The sequence below is a fragment of the Megalobrama amblycephala genome, linkage group LG16 (assembly GCF_018812025.1).
Source record: "Megalobrama amblycephala isolate DHTTF-2021 linkage group LG16, ASM1881202v1, whole genome shotgun sequence".
NCBI lineage: Eukaryota > Metazoa > Chordata > Actinopteri > Cypriniformes > Xenocyprididae > Megalobrama > Megalobrama amblycephala.
In genome coordinates, this window is record NC_063059.1 from 8,832,299 (window position 1) to 8,853,431 (window position 21,133).

Here is a 21,133-nt window from a genome sequence, read left to right on the forward strand (position 1 = left end):
TTCCTCAAAACATCCTGAAAAAAAAAATGTATCTTCGTTTGATTTGTCAGACTCAAACTTCAAACCGTTATCTTGTGGGTTGGTGAGTCTTGCTGAGCAAAGAACCAGTTCATAAGAGTCATTCACTCATGAATCAGCTCATAAGAGTCATTTGTTCGTGAATCGAACAACACTAATCTTGCTGTATTTATTTTTTGCGTGCAGCTTGTGAAAACAACTCAATAGAAGATTTTACGTCATCACATTCAATTCAGACGCCAACCCACATTCGCATGAACCAGATTCCTTTTGATAAAAGCTTCGAAAATGCCAAAAAATGACAACACAAACACCATAAAAGCATTATAAAGTATAGCTTTGTGTGAGAAGCAGATGTTTTAGCTTGCAAAACATGAAAATTATCAGTGAGTAATGACTTACATTTTAGTCAGTTTTACACAAAACTATCGTATGATTTCAGAAGGCTTGAAATACAGCATATAAGCCATATCAACTACTTTTACGGAGACGTATTTGCCATTTTTGGATATTAAACGTCATTCCATGACAAGAGCTGTATAATGATTCTTCAAAAACTTCTACTTTTATGTTTAACAGGAAAAATATGGGTTTGGAACGACACGAAGTGAGAGTAAATAACAACAAACTCTTTCAAAGAACCAGCGCCTTCAAGGTGCTGTTCTGAATAACACGTTTATTTTCCTGTCAAGGTAAATGATGGAATTGCTCTGACACCATAACAATTGTGTTTACTCCATTGCAAGGAGGGCAACAGGAAAGCGGAATGCCAATCATCAGCAAACATGACGAAAGTCATGTGTTGCAAATGTGGTGATATTTCAGTTCCCATTCCATCCATTAATCCGTGGCCGCAGGCACCCTCTGGGCCGTCAGACTGGGAAATCGGGATAGAACCAAGCTTCGCAGCATACTTTCTTTTCTCTCTCTCTCCCTTAATCGCCGTGCAGGCGTCAAATGACCCGAGAGCCCCGTTTCTACCACATTCAGCCTGAGCGCCGAACTTTCTTCAAGTGCTGTCGAACCACTTAGGCAAATTGCCCCATTACGGACATCGGGAGAGTTGAAAGTCATCTCGATTCGTCGTGCAGAGCGCTTGAATAATAAAGCCCCCTGAAGGTCGGATTTCCGTAAAAGAAGTTTAATGCTCATTCATATTCATCCATATTCCATAGTTGGGGTAATCTGGTCGTCGTTTGATGAGGTCTTAGGGTTTCCCTAATGCCGTGTCTTATTGCTTTAGGACACAGGATCAGTGCAAACACATGTGTCAAGATGCTAATAGTGTGTTTGTGTTGTGTAAGGATGAAACGGACAGAACTTCTCCCAGCAAGAATAAGTGAAAGGAGGGGGGAGGTTCTTCTCTATTTCATGCTGGGAAGCTTCATCTAGCGCTGTAGAGTCAGCGGTGTGGGATTCTTTAATATGCAGTAGATAACAGTGAACTCGGCAGCGCTGCATAACGCAAGCGTGCTGCTCGTCACATTTGCAGATTCTGCAAAATTATCCAAAAATAATTAAGAGGTTACTGAAAAATGCAAAGTCTACAGCCCTGTCATCACTCTAATTAAAAAAAAAAAGTGAATTTATGTGAAATCCAAAACTTAAAAGGATAGTTCACCACAAAAATCCTGCCATCATCATCGTTTGCCATTGCTCACCCTCGTGATTCAGAATGATTTTCTTTCTATTGTAGACCACAAGTAAATGTAATATGGTAATATACATCATTGAATATATATATTCATTATGGTGTAAGCTATTCTTTTAAATGAAAGATGCATTTTTTACCCACTCAAGACCGATTTACCTTCCTCTTCTCTTTTTTCTCATCTTTCTTGGTGAAGACGGTATGAACCCACCAGATCTTGGTGAACATGCTTCCGTAGGCTAAACTGAAGCCTAGTCCTAGCAGCCACAGGCGAAACTAAGAAAAAATCAGAGAGAGAGAGCTCAATTGGGAACTTAGCTCCAAAGCAGCCATTCGTTTTTAACAACAAATCTCCAGTGTGCTCAAAGGTCAAGGCTGAACGAGAGGAAACGGCAATATAAAAGTTGAGTATAACATTTATGACTCTACCTGGCACACCACGGGGAACTGTGATCTATGGACATGGAGGCCATCGATGCCCAGAGGAAAGACAGCTGCCAGCGCCAGCACGCATCCCACCGCGGTCATGTTGTTCAGATAGGGCTGAGAGTTCTGAATGTATCTGTCAGAAGGGTTAGATCAGACTACAACTGAGCTCACAGATATATTACACCGTTTCAAAATCGGGCTGAAATATTATTTTGTAAGCATTCAGAAAAACATTTAAAGGTGCAATATGTAATAATTTTGTCTGCTAGAGGTCGCTAGAGCTCTATTCAAAACAAAGGCGTAGCTTGATGACGCCAAGTTTGAGCGCGGAATCTTGGGAGATGTGGTCTTCACCTCACAGCCGGTGGAAAATAATCGGGATAGGACTCGGGAAGAAATCATGTTCATGGATGCGATTATTAACGTTACTGTTGTATGAAGCAGAGCAGGACTGAGTGTTGTGGGAGCTGAACGAGGCCGCTGGAGCGATTGTTAATGAGAGACGAAAGCAACACACGCCTCGAGCATAGAAACTTTTATTATGCCACAGTCGCCGGTGCTGCTTCCGCTTTTCCGGTCATGAGTATGAGGTAACGCAGCTCTGTTTATCATATTAGATACATTTGAGAGTGTTGAAAATGATGTTATAATGTTACTCTGTGCGTTCGCTCGGCGGATGCTGTGAGACACTTGTTACACACTGCAGTAAGATAGATCGATTTTAGAATATCATGTTAAATGCTGGATGGCTTGTGTTGATAAATGGCATACAATTAAATTTTAAAATCTATGATGGAGCGGGTATGACGCAATTGACAGGTGACTCCTCCCACGTCCCGGAGCCTTGGTTAAAATTACAATTTTCTCACGATTTACAAATAGTTTCAAACATTTGGGGTATTGTAAGTACACAAGTGAACAACATATATAACACTGGCCTAGTGGTTTTTTGGATATTTTACTGCAAAATTTGTACATATTGCACCTTTAAAGGACGAAAACATTGAATTTCCTTTATCTTCTAAAAATCTACCTACGGAAGAGGATTAGGGCCAAGCAATAATAAAAACATAAAACCATCTCGAGATTAAAGTTGTTAAATTTCGAGAAAAAAAGTCGAGATAAAATGTTGAGAATAAAGTCGTTAAATTACGAGAAAAAACTCGTTAAATTTCGAGAAAAAAGTCAAGATAAAATGTTGAGAATAAAGTCATTAAATTACGAGAAAAAACTCGTTAAATTTCAAGAAAAAAGTTGAGATAAAATGTTGACAAACTCATAATTTAACGAGTTTATTCTTGTAATTTAACGACTTTTTTCTCATAATTTAATGAGTTTATTCTCAACATTTTATCTTGACTTTTTTCTCGAAATTTAACGAGTTTTTTCTCGTAATGTATTGAGTTTATTCTCAACATTTTACCTCGACTTTTTTCTTGAAATTTAACGAGTTTTTTCTCGCAATTTAATGAGTTTATTCTCAACATTTTATTCCGACTTTTTTCCTCAAAATTTAACGAGTTTTTTCTCGAAATTTAACAACTTTAATCTCGAGATGGTTTTATTTTTTATTATTGCTTGGCCCTAATCCTCTTCCGTATCTACCCCAGTTCAAAATGGGTTTTATTAAAACTTTTTCCATGATAATTTCATTTCAATTGTGTGAAATTGTGTTTTGTGAATAAGCCAAAATGTGATGCAACTTTGTAATGAGGCTGCACTTCACTGCAAAAAACAAACAAACAAACAAACAAAAACTAAATTTTTTCAAAACATCTAAATCACCCTTAAAGACCCCCTGTGGTGAAAATCAAGTTTTTAATGTTGTTTATATGTCTATCTGGTGTTTTTAACATGCTTTAAGACAATCAATGTGCAAATTCTTAAGTCAACACCATTGCTGAGTATTTTCTCTTTAAAAATGCAGTGAAAAAAGAAATCGCTGGTGTTTCTGACATCACAAACAACCTTGTAACCAATCGCGTCAACGTGCCGGCGGGCTTTAGTATATAATTAACTGACCGTGGCGTGCAAGGAGGTCTCAAAAGAAGGTTTACTGAGTGGATCTCTGAGCTTGTGCGAGTGAGTGGAGGCAGAGCTAATTAGCATATACATAGATCCATGTATATTAAATGAGGCAAGAGTGTAGAGTTACATTAAAGCTATTTTAAGGCATTAAGAATTTTTTTCAAAGGAAAAAACGTTTAAATATGTCATTTTGGTGATCAAATATATGTTTTAAGGGATAAAATTATTGGCAACAGGGGGAATTTAAAATAAGATAAAATTATTTGATGGCTTATTTTTAGACAACATATCTTGAATAAAGTATATTGAATATTAAAGTAATTTTTAATTGTTTTCCTACCTCATTGGCAAATAGTTTTTTATATATGTTAACAATAAACTTTTGATAGATTTTTTGCAGATGGGGTGGCAAAAATAAAATCAATACAAACTCAAGATATAATAAAATGATACATGGTGCTTATTGGAGGTGTGGTGCCATAAAAATTATTCAAAAGGACCAAACTGACATACTGAACAACACAAAATTAATCATAAAATTACTGTTAATTGTACAATTTTGGGCTCAGGGTGCCATTTACAAGTACCAATTTTTTGTTCTAAACTCTGTGTTTTTCATCTCTAACAACAAAAATGTTGCAAAATGAGAATAATTTTCTATATAAGGGAGATTTTAAATGATGGCATCTGCTATGAACACACTGTAAATGGCTTGTAAATAAGACATTTGTTTTACATGACAGATCAAAGAGGAAGAGAGCAGACTGAAGGAAGACTAATGTCAATACATAAATGCATAAATACACTGACAAGACCTTTTCTAGCAGTCAAACATAAATATAAAATCAATAGATTCAAATTTTGATGTCATCTTTAACAAAGTTATCTGAAACGATATTAGGGACATTTTTTTCTATTGTATGGCAAAATTAAGATAATAAAAAAAATTACTTGAGACAGAAAAATATGCCTATTATACTTAATCAAAATAATTGATTAGTCAGTAATTGTAATGTTTTACACAACACTTCAGATCACTTGCATGTGGATTTCTTTTGAACACAGGATACTGACCTGACGCTACTGTTGTATATGTTGAAAGAAAGGCAAACTATGCCTAGAAGGATTCCCAGCCCAGCAAAGACAGACACTGATACAAAGAGCTTCTGGGAAAGATAACGGAACTCCTTAATCACCTTGGTCTGGTCTGCCGGAGGGCCGAGGCCTGTCAAGAGAGAATCCAGTCAGGAAATATCAGAGGAAATACAGAAACCCGATGGAGAGCAGAGAGAACGGAATAAGAGTGTAAAGATCACAGCGTGGTGATACATAAAAACATGCTGAAAAAAATGTAAGAGATTGACTCTATTGACAGTTTTGTCAATAAAAAAAAAAAGGAGAAGTATTCTGGATTAGTTCGGAGAGTCATTAGCTAGGTCTGTGCTGTCAAACTTCAGAAACACAACTAAGAGAGAATATTAATGGATTTTTTTGGCAGACAATTTTCTGTGAAACAGGGCCACTGGGTCGTTTTTACACGTCAAGTGTCTGGAAAAATTCAAGGGAAAAGGAAGCTCTCAACGTTCACACATTAGCAGGACCAGACGGAATCTGACTTCTTTCACACTTTTCACACTTTCAGCGTTCGATTTGGAGGGAATTCTGTGAAACAGATTTAAAGATGTGTTAAATGGGAGTACTACACTTTTTTTGCTAGCTCAAAGAATAAACAAATACACTAAAAATATTTAATAAGCAAACATGCAAGGGACAAGGAAAGTGTAAAACTGACTAAAGGCTGTTCTAATTCAGAGCGGGTCAGAGCGGGTTAATCACTAAAAATGTTGCAAAATGAGAATAACTGTAAATAGGGATATTTTAATGATGGCATCTGGTATGAACACATTGTAAATGGCTAATGAATGAGACATTTGGTGACAGGAAGAGAAGTGGAAGAGAGCAGGGCACAGGCTGAAGGAAGAGGTTACACTTTATTTCCACTTGATCCACTTCAGACATTCTGCTATCTATAAGTAACTTGGCAACTATATGTCAACTAACTCTCATTAGAGTATTAGTAGGGTTTGGGTTAGTAGAATAAGTTGACATGTAAAGTATTAGCATATATCAAGCAGACAGTCTACTACTAATACTCTAATGAAAGTTAGTTGACATGTAGTAGAATGTCTAAAGTGGACCATTGAAATAAAGTGTTTCCAAGGAAGACTAATGTCAATGCACACATATACTGACAAACATTCAAATGATTTTAAAGGTGCCCTAGATTCAAAAATTGAATTTACCTCGGCATAGTTGAATAACAAGAGTTCAGTACATGGAAATGACATACAGTGAGTCTCAAACTCCATTGTTTCCTCCTTCTTATATAAATCTCATTTGTTTAAAAGAACAGGCGAATCTCAACAAAACACCGACTGTTACGTAACAGTCGGGATCATTAATATGTACGCCCCCAATATTTGCATATGCCTGCCCATGTTCCCAACATTATGAAAGGCATTAGACAAGGGCAGGACGTCTGGATGTGCACAGGTGAATCAACAGACTAGGTAATCAAGAAAGGACAATAGCGAAAAATGGCAGATGCAATAACAACTGACATGATTACATGATATTTTTAGTGATTTTTGTAAATTGTCTTTCTAAATGTTTCATTAGCATGTTGCTAATGTACTGTTAAATGTGGTTAAGTTACCATCGTTTATTACTGTATTCAAGAGCCGTCGCTATTTTCATTTTTTAAACACTTGCAGTCTGTATAATTCATAAACACAACATCATTCTTTATAAATCTCTCCAACAGTGTGTAATGTTAGCTTTAGCCATGCAGCACTATCAAACTCATTCAGAATCAAATGTAAACATCCAAATAAACACTGTACTTACGCAATTAGACATGCTGCATGACGAACACTTTGTAAAGATCCATTTTGAGGGTCATATTAGCTGTTTGAACTTTTTTTATGCTGTTCAAGGCAAGCGCGAGCTCTTGGGGCGTGGAGCACGCAATTTAAAGAGCCAAACACCCTGAATCGGCTCATTTCTAATTATGCCTCAAAATAGGCAGTTAAAAAAATGAATTTAAAAAAATCTATGGGGTATTTTGAGCTGAAACTTCACAGACACATTCAGGGGACACCTTAGACTTATATTACATCTTTTAAAAAAAAAGTTCTAGGGCACCTTTAAACCATTCAAGCGCAGGAAGACACGAAAGAAGCTTTGAAAACTTCGAAAGAAAAAGTGTGCACACACAGAGAGCTGCGTCTCAGCGTGCTATTACTGAACTGAGTTCTCTTGAGTCTTAAATGGACAAATACACGCAAAAATTATGTCAAAATGCTCATTTTGGCGAAAATCCTTGTTACCAGTCTTCACTGAGTTAAAATAAAAAGTATTAATGAACGTAAACAGTTGCATTTGGTCTTAAAGTGACAGTAGCCTAATATACCTGCTGCTGTCTTGTGTCAGTGTTAATTAAAGAATAAAAACCCCTCAAATGCCCAAATCTGCTCTTGACTGAATAACTGTAGCTTTAATAGGATTAATATACATGTAATTTATACATTATATAGTACTGTATTCCGTACCTGAATACTGCCTTTATTTTATTTTTATTTAAAAAAAAAGTTTATTTAAAATAAAAGTCTATTATGCTCAGCAAGGCTGCATTAACTTGTTCAAAAATACAGTAAAACAGTAATATTGTGAAACATACACTTTAAAATGACCGTTATCAATTTTCAGTGTCACATGATCCTTCAGAAATCACTCTAATATGCTGATTTGCTGCTCAAGAAACATTTCTGATTATTATCAATGTTGGAACAGAACAGCATTTATTTAAATAGAAATCTTTTGTAGATTATATATATATATATATATATATATATTTAATTAATACTTTTATATATGCAATTTATATAGAGAGATAGTGAGAGAGAGTGCGAGTTTGGAGGAGTATTTTTCCAAATTTATAAATTGCAACTTAACATGTGAATTAAACTGTGTCAGCTCTCATTACTAAATAAACAAGTAGAACATCATGAAGAACACGTACATTTGATCCATGGTAATTCATGATAATAGTAAATAATAAATTAATTTGAAGTAACTAAAGAGTTCACAGTACCATAGCATTTTAAAAACGTTGTCATCACTCCTCACACTAATGTCATCACTCTTCACTGGAACTGTGACTATAATTATAAATTTACACCTCTTGCTGTTCAGTATGTCACTATAATTATAAGCAAAAACAGGATTCCTGTGGGAACAATAATTACAGTGATGATGGCTGTCTTGTGTGTGTAAAGCTTTTCGAAATAGACAAATAAGCGATTGACAGGAATCTAATGATGAGCAATAGTTAAATTGAGAGTTTCTCCTCTGTCAGAGGCAATCATTACCAGAGACAGAAAGCTGACCGTGAGGGAAATGTGTCCGTGAAAGACAGCTAGTCCTTGGGTTTGTCAGAGTGACACAATGTTTGTTGATACATTTCAGAATGTCAGAACACTGACAAGTCAAGAGTGACACCTGACATTTGCTACTGCAATGTGGCAGCAATACTGTGAGAGATAAGTGTGTGTGTGCGTGTGAGAGAGAGAGATAGAGAGAGTGTTACAAAGCTCTGTCCATCAGTTGATGCATTCTCACAGTAAACCTTCCGTCGTCCTTGATCTAAGAATCAGGACAGGGTGTTGCTATGGAGACCTGGCTTAACAACAGTTTCCACAGCAATTTGGAAGAGAAAGTCATACTAAAGTGGTTGTCAGGAGCTACAAAGAGATTGTTGAAAAGCAAGGGCACTGCCATATGGTTCAAAAAGACATAAGAACTCAAGTCCTGAGTTCTGACCTGAGGTTACATAGATGTTTTAAAGGCTACCGTTTTATTTTAATAAAAATTAAAAACCCCATAAATGCTTGAGAATCTCACCCAGTGGATCCCGGAGGAGGTTCTGCATTATTTGGAAAGAACATCTGCTGCTTCTGCTATTATCAAGGGCAAAGAAATGGCAAGCAATGTCACCCATTCTACGCTCTTGTTTTCTCAGTGGGGGAGAGCGGAAGAAGTGAATAAATAGGGCATAACTCTCTTTTTCTGAAAATAGCCGTGATTGGCTAAAAAGGATGTAAATTTGCTACTGAGGGAAGAAAAACATTTGAAACTATGTCAAATGGCTTTTTGGAGGGATTTATGTCCTTTAGCAGAGAGAAAAGTGGTGACAGGAATGGGATCATGACATGACACAGCCCAGACTTGAAGCTCTGACTCTGAAGTGTCATAACCATGTGTGCCACTGCTGCTCTATGTCAAATACTTATCAAGACCCCAAAAAAATGGCTTCGCGATAGCGTTTTTCTTTCACATGTTGACATTGTTAAACTGGAAGTTTTTTTTTTCAAACACACACACACACACACACACACACACACACACACATTATCATTCAAAAGTTTGGGGTTGGTATGATTTTTTTAAAAGTGTTAATTTTTTAAAGAAGTCTCTTATGCTCACCAAGGCTCAAAAATACAGTAATACTGTGAAATACTGTGAAATATTATTACAATTTAAAATGACTGTTTTCTATTTTAATGTAATTTAAAATTTATTCCTGTGATCAAAAGTGAAATTTCAGCATCATTACTCAGTTTTCAGTGTCACATGATCCTTCAGAAATCATTTAATATGATGCTTTGGCGCTTAGGAAACATTTCTTGTTGAATGTTGAAATGCTTCAATGCTGAAAAAAAATTATTTGAAATAGTAAACAATGTAAATGTCTTTACTGTCACTTTTGATCAATTTAATGCATCTTTCTTAAATAAAAGTATTAATTTCTTTTTAAAAATCCTACTGACCCCAATTGGTTATATACACTCACAAAAAAAACAAAAAAAAAAAACTTTTAGTTGTTAGTTTCACTCAAACCATCCTTGTTCATATTACTTTAAAACTCATGTAACTACATGAACTTAATTTAACTGAGTTGTTTCTACTAAAAAAAATGAGTTTTGTCAGCTTTACTTAAGTGTTTGTTAAGATTGTTAAACAAAATTACTGAGTGAAACACAAATTAATGTTGACATAACTAACTGGGCAGTGAATCCATAGTTCCCAGCATGCGTTGCAAGAGACTGCATTAGAAGAGTAAATTTAGGGATTAAAGTGTTATTTAATGTGTTTTTCAGTAAAGGGAAAGATGTTGTTAGTTTATGTTAGCGTTTAATGTTCACATTAAAATAATAAATGTGTTCACCTTATATTAAGTAAACTGCACAAATAAATATTATGTAACAGTGACAAATTCAAATGATTTATTTACTCAAATAAATTTTGTCAGCTTTATTTGAATTTCTTTTGTTTATACAACTAAATTGTTGTTTGTACAAATTACTCAATATAGTTGCATAGAACCCAATTGACACTGCTTTTTTAAGTAAATCCAACAATTAATTTTTTTGAGTGTATATATGGCCTCAAAGTAGAGCTGCACGATTAATTGTTAAAAAAAATTGCAATTTCAATTCAAACATTCACTGGATCTTATTCTTTAATGACAATGATTTGGCTAGATGTCTCTTAAACATTTGAGAAGTATGATTCAATTCAATTCAATTCAATTCACATTTATTTGTATAGCGCTTTTCACGATACATATCATTTCAAAGCAGCTTTACAGAGAATGCATGTCGACATCACAATTTAAAGAATGCAGATTAGCAAATAATGTAATAATTTAGGCAATTAATTTACAATCACTGTTAGCAGTTTAACTGAACGTAGAAGCAATGAGCTCCTGAAAAATGAATTACATTAACAATAATTAGGATATAGAAATTGTGTAATATAGAATGATCACACTGGATCATTCAGATCTGCGTTTGCGCTACTGAGCAGAGAGCAGTTGTAATGTATATGTATAAAACAGCTTCACAAACAGTCTTTTCAACCACACAGTATCATTATATCTGTGTTACAATAATTCGAAATATCACAGAAATACTGGGATAAAAGTTTATAGTTTGGATATAAACACTGATGTCTATGGTAGCGATCAAAATAGAGTAAATTACTTTTGAAAGTAACTTGATGCTTTAAATAAAGATTGTATCAATTACATTGTTACACCAGTAGGTGGTGACAAGTGGCTGTCATTGAATTATTCATTCGAGAGATTTGTACAAAAAAAAGCGGATTCATCCAGTAATAAAACAAGCTAAATCTTTACAACGGCAAGTTCCCACCGAAATTACCTGGAACAATTATAAATAAAGCCTGAACCTCGTCCACGGTCCATCGGTCGTATTTTTTAAACTCCATTGTTAATTCGAATAGCAAACAACTCTTACTGCATGCACCGCAACAGACTTGATGGTTGAAATAAAATGCTGTGTGGAGTCAACAATCAACAATCAAAATGCTCAGCACCCAAGTCCCATCCCCGAAAGTTCCTGAACTTTGAAAAAGTACTACCTAGCAACAGGGGCGGAGCCAGGGGGTGGCCAGGGGTGGCCGTGGCCACCCTTGGCCTAAGCTTGGCCACCCCTTTGGCCACCCCGCTCACAACTGCTGTTTCTGTCTAGGTTTTTATTGACAAGAATTGCGTTTATTTAAATGCAGAACCGTCTCTTTAAGACCACAAAAAACGGGACACTTTTCAGACGCGCCTCAGCACCAGGCGCAAGTCAAACGCGCCGAAATGATACAGGTGCTGAATGAGCTTCAGCAGAACAACAGTGAACGGGAACGGCAAACATTATATAAAGCTTACGTAAACGTTTCTCAACTGGTGGGTTGCAAGACCGCGCACTTTTCAATCATGCGCAAATACGGTGCGCTGTATATTACTCACTAAATAAAGCGCAAAATAAAATTCCACCATGCAACGTCATAGTTGTCTATTAAGTCATGAAATAACCAAAAAGGCGATTAAAGCTGCGTTAAAACTGTGCATGCATTTGTGTAGGCCTATTTTATATATATGCATCACATGTCTCTGGACTAAAATATTCTGCTATGTGAGATCACAATATAAGGCACAAGCTGATATGTAATTTTTTAATGCATAAATAAATATCAGAACTATGCATTTGTACTAGAAGTTGCTAATTTCACGTTAATTTATAAAGTACAAACAAAAATGTATCACATTTAAACATAAAATAATTAATTTTACATTCTGGCATTTATGTGCTGTTGACTTCCGCCCTTATTCACATTCTTGCAAATGGGAATTCAAAAGAGAACACTTTTTTTTTTTTTTCTTTGTACAGAGTTTAATTCAGGTATGAAAAAACTGTTGCAATTATTTATATTGACAATATAGAAAGTTAAACATTAAGTGTTTACTTTTTTGGTTAGTTTTTGAAACAGACAAACTCAGAATTGTTGAAGTTCATTGATTATACATACAATGCAATGAAGGTCTTTGAACTACATGTAGTTATCTGCACGTCTCATCCATGGAGATGCAACAATGGAGAACAAGAACTGACTGAAAAAGTTGAAATTTAGCTATTGTGTGAGCCCCTTTATTAATATGCCAGAAAATAAGGAATGATTTAAAAAAAGAAAAAAAAGAAAGAAAAAAAAGGTCAAATTCACAGTATTCCATGATCTAATTCACTATCTCAATTACAATTAAGTACAAATGAACTGCGTTCAGTTGTGTTGTAGGCACATTCCAGTATAGTCAGACTAATTTTTTTGTTGAAATAATGAATATTTCTGTGCCACCCCAGACTGGTTGCTGGCCCCTGTCTGGCCACCCCTATGAAAAAATCCTGGCTCCGCCACTGCCTAGCAAGCAGGTACTTTCAGAGGGGGAATTTTTTTCCTGGAACTTCGCAGTAAAACTTCTGCCTGTAGCATTGATCTTCACCTTGTAGCCATTCAAAAACAAGCACTGGTGAAGTGTGAGGTCATTACTCGTCTAATGTAGGGCAGTGCTGCTTTGTTACAGTCACGCTGGTGGAATCCACTCAATGGGATCACAGCATGAAGGATTGATTAAAGCCTAAATCAAGAATGACTCACAGAAGAGGACCGGGCAAATCCTGCAAATAATCGCCTCTGTATCTCTTGGGAGAGAAAATACAGGATTTTGGTGGTGGCAATTCAATTCCCATCTCTTGGCAGAAAACCAATTTGTGGGGTAATAGGGAAGGCACCGTTTGGTGTTTTGCAAATGATTTACTAGAATAGTATCCCAGCATCCATGCAGGAAAAGGAGCAGGTTAAGCAAGAACTGTGTTTTTTTATCAAAGCTATTCTAGTGAGGTGACATTACACCTGACAGGAGGCTTTAAAAAAAAAAAGTAAAACATTTCTTTTGCTTTGTTCACACAGCATCTTTAGGACTAACTGGCAAAAAAAGGATGGGAAAGTGAAAATGAATTTATGAGCTGCATGAGACAATATAAGCGACAAAGGCATTTTTGTATTATTGACACATTCATGCATATGCTGAGTGTGAAACCACTCATCCGTTGCTCATTCAGTACACACTGAGTGCAAATGATGTGAGCATAAATAAGTGAATTCATTCGCAGCCATAGACACTGCACTTTTTGTGACGTTATAGTCACTTTGCATCCCAAATAACAACTCAGGGCTCCAGACTGGCGCGACCACCACAGCGTCGCCCAACATCAAATGGCAAATAAAATGAAAGCGGAATGAAACTGCAAAGCATTCAAATTCACTGCAGAGTTCTTCATTATTAACCATCAGATCAAACAGCGCTGACGTGGAAACCAGGAGAAACATTGTGCCATGAATGACTAAGTTATAGAAGGCTTTTCAATCCACAAATCACCAACATTCACCATGGATTTAATGCATGGTGTTGTGGCAATAATAGTCAAATGCTTTCTTTTTCCGGCACTTCAAATGCCACAATTATCATATTTAAATGTTATTTTCAATGTGATGACCAAAACTATTTGTTCATCCTTCAAAGATTATCACCATTTCTAAAACTAAAAGTTTCAAGAAGAGAATGAACCTCGTTGGTTCTTGCTGGAGCTCAAATGTGCTGCATAAGACATGAAAATGATCCTCGTTGGTTCTTGAGCAAGCTCAAATATGATGCGTAACACACAAGAATGAACCTCACTGGTTCGCGTACGTCAAGAAACATGCTTGAGCCTCCATTTACCATAAATGATGTGTTATATTAGTCTGGCTATCACCAGACTAAGCTCAATTTAAAATTGAACATTGGTCTGGGGAGTTTGCTATGTATTTCCTACTGCACAAGAGGCATGATCAACGAGCATTAGTCACGCAATTGGATAGTCCTTCAACCAATCAGATCAACGATCCGGGTGACGTACTTTGCAGAGCGATGCGAAAACTCCAGACAGGTTTACCGTGTGTCTCAATCAGCTCCCTAGTTCAGTAGTCAGGGCACTGATCAGGGAATCAGCCACATTCACTTGCATGATATACTGATTCACGACCTAGGGAACTAGGGAGCTGATTGAGACGCAGGGTTAGTTTGTATTGGTTTGTAGCATTGATCCGCGGTTTGCAGAAGCAGCAATGGCATCGAGCGATTTTTGCAGGTTGTGCAAAAAAACATGCAAGTGATCGGTATTTACACCCACTCGAGCAATTTGTTTGCTAACTAAAGAAGTCATTCAGCATCGTCGAGAGTTAAAAGGCGACTCTGATACTGTTCTGGTTCAGTGTAAATGAACGCGGAATATAGCCGCCCTAAACTACGTCATTGTCATGACAACCAAAAAGAATTCCAGTCAGCTCAGGCGGCGCGAGATTCAAGAAGCAGGGAGACAAACATATAGAGCAAATAATAAAAATATTGTCTACCATCAAGGGGCATTGAAGTAAACGAGTCCTGTACTCACATCATGAAGGAAACCACCAAAATAACAGCAGAGAATCATTGTGTGTCATTAATCGCCGTTTGTAATCTTCCTATGAAGAGACTGTCGGATCAACGCTCTGCTACATTTCTCTCAGATAAGGTAAATGCTTAACTCAATCGGTGTCACTGTGATTGTGCATTGTTATTTTGGAGAGACGGGTAGATCAGATGGAGTTTGAAAGCTGCTTGTCGTCACTTCTCTATCGTCATCGTGTTATACCCGCCAATAGCGAGCAAGGTGGATAAGCCAGTCTGTGATTGGTTCCCGCAAAACTGTAACAGCGCAGCAGAAGTGAATGCACGGGTTTCCAGACTGAGTTGCCGAGCGAAATCAAATCTCTGGCAGATCAGGCTGGGTTTACCCAGACTAGTGTTATATGTGAATAAAAGCCCAAAGTAAATCTGTTCATCATATAAAGTGATCGTGTGTCTTTAGATTAAACTGCTTGATTCATGTGGATTAGTTTGAATGATCTCTTTATGAACTTTTTGAGGCACCAAAGTGGTAGGACTGTCAATGGAGGGACAAAAATCTCTCAGATTTTATTAAAAATATTGAAGATGAACAAAAGTCTTACGAGTTTTGAACAACATAAGGGTGAGTAACTGATGAAAGAATTTTCATTTTTGGGTGAACTAACTCTAAGTTATAATATTTCACAATATTACTGTTTTACCATGTCTGATCAAATGAATGCAGCCTTGCTGAGCATAAGAAACTTCTTTCAAAAAACATTTAAAAAATCATATCATAATCATAAAGAAATAATCACAAAAACATGTTGCTTGCAAAAAAAAAAAAAATTTGCCTGAATACAAGGATATTTTAAATGACTGTCAATGGAAAAAGCTGCTTTTTAGAGCCACAGTGAACCATGCTAACAAATCACACCTTGAGCCTTACTTCCAGACTACAAACAACTAAATGGACCAGAGTCAAAGATGTCAAAATATCGGATTTTTGATGCCTGTCTGAACAAAACCTTGGTTACCTTTCCACAAGAAGATTAAATTACTTTTTTCAATTTCACACTCTTTCCAACATTTTGAACTTTCCCATTTATCGGCGAGCATCACACATTTTCATTTGATCCACACTGTGCCTTACATCAGTTTCATCAATACCAGTTTGTCAATCGAGAAACTTCACAGAGCTGCACAAAGGTCAGAGCGAGCCATGAACGGCACAGCGGCTCCGTTCCCCAGGGACTGTATGGCCTCCTCTAGCAGAAAGGACAGCTAATTGTTAGCGATGTATTAAAGAGCGCGACAGAGCTTTGTTGAGCTAACAGAAATCAATACTGGTAAGCCTCAATCTCGACGGGCCGAGTGCGGCTGTGAAAGGTGATGGGAGTGGAATGGACAGAGCTGTCTTGATGTGCAGAAAAAAAGGCTGGTTTCTCTTACCAATCCATTTGTCGTTTCCATACCAGGACAGGTTGCCTTTTGTGCTGTCGTAGTACCCAATCTTCTTGTAGCTTCCACCTGAGGAAAAAAAAAGAAATTGTATTTAAACATGAAAAAGTGAATATGAAACCACTTCTCATGCCGACATCTTCCTGAAACAAAGAGACCCTCATCTGTCTGTGAAGTACAAATGGACCCAGCTAACAGGAAACGTTCTCAGAACTTTGGCTAACATTCGGGCAAAATTCTTTCAAAGCTCTGAACAAACATTCTTCCAGTAATTTATATTTATTTATATTATACATTTATATTCATTGCTCATGAAACGTTTCACTTGGACATTCGTCTAATATTTTTTAAACATTACTACTTATTACTTGTTTCAAAACATTCAAAAAGTAACATTCCCATATTGTTTGTAAAATTATTAAATGGAACCCATAATGGTTTTGCTAAACTTCGTATAAAGATTTTTTTTTTTTTTTAAACTGGAAAAAAAAATAACGTTTCCATAACTTAATGGGAACATTATCAAGATATTCTTAGAACATATTTTTGTTATCTGGGTAGACAGAATGAAAAAGTAATGTTATTTTTGAAGGTTTGTATTAAAAGTTTTCCTGTGTAAATATAGCTTTTAATTAATGTGTCAACCAAAGGTCACATTAACAAAACCTGCTTTCACCAAGCACTGCAATAAAAAGCTTCAAAAGAGGCCTGACTCAACAAATCTGCAAAAGTAGTCGACTTAAAGCTGCATCAATAGGTCGATGATAAAAAAAAAAAAGCCCAACTGCATTGATCAAAGTAAGTCTGAAAGGGAACATATTGTAGAAAAACCCTTCTTGCACTTCAAAGACTTTGATAGGCAATGTAGGCAAACTTTTGCACCATAAAAGTTGTGAAACTTACCAGTCCAGACCATTCATTGAAACTAAACAGGAAATATGGGTCATTCTGAAATCCTAAACACTAAAATGCGACCGCAGACACAGTGAAGTAATGAGGAAGTAAGTAAGAGAGATGGGCTTTTCTTTAACTAATGGCTGGCAGTTTTTGCCCTGTGGACTTTTAGAACGTTTCTTAATTTTTTTTTTCTCTAAAACCACTTTTCACACTCTCACTCATTTGATTCCTCTAATAACAATGTATTACAGTGGACATTCACTCATCATAGGTCAATTATGTCTTTTTTCCCCATCACAGTGTCATTTCCACCACAACTAAAATGATCCATTTAATAGCATTCTGTCTCTTGTGAAAAAGAAATACACTTCAACATACTTTAAAAAGAGTTCGTATTATGGAAATAATATACTTGAAAATAATATACTTAATGGAGAACAGAATTTCCAAAAATTTAAGTTTTTTTGGAAACTTAACTGCATGTTAAATGCAATTAAATGAAAATGTATTGCAGTTTAAATTTATATTTAATGCAATTAGCATTACCTTTAAAGTGATTTTTTATTTATTATCTTTATATGTAATTTCATAATTACTTCTACAGTCTGTAATACTGCCAAATGAACTGACAAGCATTTATGGTAAGCTCAATTTAATTTTAATGTCATTTCTATTGAACCTCAATGTCTTGTATTTAAAAATATTTGTAATTATGTTTGTAAAAATCTAAGTTGCAATTTAGTGCCCTTAAAATATGGCATGTTAGACAATACATAAAAATAAGTGCTCTTCAAGTACAACAAAAGATCATTAAAAATTATTAAAATGTGACATTATTATAAAGTGCATTTTTAAAGAGTGTTACTCTCTTTAAAGGTGCTAAAGAGGATTTGTTTTATACATTTTTGCAATATTACTTGAAACTGTCTTTACTAACTGATAAAAGACTATTTATTAGGTGCACTGAAAGGAATAATATTAATATACATCATCTGTGCACGAGGTAGGGCCTTAAAAACATCAGCCAATCGTTTACAAGAGACGTGCGCGGATTGGCCCTCTGGCTTGTCAATCACTGCCATGACTGCCTGTGCGCTCCAGTAACTTTCCACACTCCACAGGCGCTGCATGCAATGTTTTTGTCAGGAGACAGGAGTAACAACTGCAGATTATGAGTTACCTGCAGTGAGTCCGACATAATGAATCCACTAACACGACACAGTGAATGCCGGTGGTAAACACTCGTGTTCCGATACTCATGCACGAGTTTTGGGAGGCGTTCCCTCGAAATGAGCTGTGAAGGAGGGGGGTTGTTCTTACGCATGCGCTCATTTCAAAAACTCACTAACAGTCTTTGGATTCTCAGTCGACGAAAAGATCCTCTTTAGCACCTTTAAGTACACTTGGCTGCCTATATAGTAGAAAGGCGAAAAAACTGAAATCGGTGCTACCTTATTAAAGAAAACAGAGAAAAAAGGCTGTTGTCTTCCCTTTTGCCTAATAGGAAGGAAAACTTCAACACCCACAATGCACTGGGCATGTTGCCATCCAAGGACACTCCCAGCAGTTTGCTATGGATACATTTAGAGTCAAATACTGCCTTGCTTTAGTAGGAAATACTACCTAGCAAACTTTTAGTCTAGAGGTCTACAAAGAATACCCGAGACCCGAGGACCTGGGACCCGTACGGGTTTAGGTCTATATTTTAAATGGTCAGACGGGTCCGGGTCGGGTCCCAATCTATTACTTCGGTTCCTGGGTCTATTTAACACTGAGTGTAATACCCAAGCCGATCTGATTCGGAGATCACCTGGTCGTGTTGAGAGTCAGTCAGCGTTTGCATGTGTTTTGTAACTGGCAAAGTATGAGCCAGGAAATAAGGTGAAAAAAACACGAGCGACCCCAGCCATCAGAAGCAGAACGGGCAAAGTTAATGCAAGCAAATGGTGATCATCCAGTTTTCCTATTGCAAACAAACTTCAAATCTCAAAAACTGCTTGTAGCCTTGCACACTCGCATTTAAATAACATATTTCAAATCATTAACAAAATCTGAGATGAACTATCTCATGATATCAGTCTATGATGCTCAAAATGCGTTTAAAAGCTTATGTTTCAGGTCGCTCCAGCTAACGCGCATGTGCAGTCTCATGCGAGCGCACTTTCTTTCTCCTATTTTTATAATAATATTATGAATGAACTGTTATGTTATATCTAAATTTTTGGTCAGACTCGGCTCAGAAAGCACAGAAATGATCGCAAATAAGTAATGCTAAAGTCAGCGGCCATGTCACTGAACAAGCAATCGTTATTATAGTTCAAAAGGGCAAACAGTCAAATTATTTTATTATACGAGTTGACTCGAGATACAACAAAATGCAAAACTGCAAAGTCGCATTTGTCATTGTGACAGCAAGTGGAATAATGAGTGGATTAAGCATTTCAATTGGCAAGAGAGGAATAACATGGATAGAACTTTCTTGGCAAGAAGGATTGTGCATCACAGTCAGGTACAAGGGAGAAGGCTACTATAGGTAAGACAAAACGTTTTATTTTCGCAACTTGTTTATTGACTTATTAAAAGCCATTTGCTGTGGAATAGACCTATCAGTAGTACATTTATGGCATTTCTAGGTTCTGCATGGGTCCGGGTCCAACTTTCAAAATAACAGTCGGGTCCGGGTCGGTTTCGAATTTTTGGACCCGTGAAGACCTCTATTTTAGTCACAATGATGTCAACTTGTATCGTTAATGGGTGCAAGAATTCAAAGAGTAAGCGTCTAGCAGGAGTGAGTTACTTTAGGTCTCCAGTGAAGGATCCAGTGTATTGTAAACTGGATGACCATGAACACAGTGTTTTAGGCCAAACGGAGGGGAAAAACTGTCAGTTCCACCCAAAGCAAAATGCCATCGAGTACAGGTAAGTGTTCCATTTTTCACTTTTCTGCATAATTTGACAAAATTACAGCTTGATTGAAAATAAGTGGTGTGACAGTCAAAGTCTTTGAACTGGCACATTTTTCACATAAAAATACTGAAATAGTGTATGTTTACTGGTTAGTTGATGCAAGTACATTTTACTAAAATCATAAGTGAACAGTCATCAAAACAGACAACAATACAACAAAAATGATGGATGTGACCCTTTAAAGGTGCCCTCGAATGAAAAATTGAATTTATCTTGGCATAGTTAAATGACAAGAGTTCAGTACATGGAAATGACATACAGTGAGTCTCAAACACCATTGTTTCCTCCTTCTTATATAAATCTCATTTGTTTAAAAGACCTCCGAAGAACAGGCGAATCTCAACATAACACCGACTGTTACGTAACAGTCGGGGTGTACGCCCCAATATTTGCATAATGCCAGCCCATGATCGAGGCATTACACAAGGGCAGCCAGTATTAACATCTGGATCTGCACAGCTGAATCAACAGACTTTATGCAGGTAAGCAAGCAAGGACAACAGCGAAAAATGGCAGATGGAGCAATAATAACTGACATGATTCATGATATCATGATATTTTTAGTGATATTTGTTAATTGTCTTTCTAAATGTTTCGTTAGCATGTTGCTAATGTACTATTAAATGTTGTTAAAGTTACCATCGTTTCTTACTGTATTCACGCTATTTTCATTTTTAAACACTTGCAGTCTGTATAATTCATAAACACAACTTCATTCTTTATAAATCTCTCCAACAGTGTAGCATTAGCCATTAGCCACGGAGCACAGCCTCAAACTCATTCAGAATCAAATGTAAACAATATAC

General features: G+C 36.5%; 1 protein-coding gene across 1 annotated transcript in view; it reads right to left on the reverse strand.

The window, feature by feature from the left end:
• gabbr1a (gamma-aminobutyric acid (GABA) B receptor, 1a) overlaps window positions 1-21,133 on the reverse strand; it is an 85,794-nt gene that overhangs the window by 23,951 nt on the left and 40,710 nt on the right. The window contains 4 exon segments of the mRNA XM_048161499.1: window positions 1,829-1,945; window positions 2,099-2,231; window positions 5,201-5,351; window positions 16,455-16,532. Of these exon segments, the coding sequence (XP_048017456.1) occupies window positions 1,829-1,945; window positions 2,099-2,231; window positions 5,201-5,351; window positions 16,455-16,532 (479 nt within the window).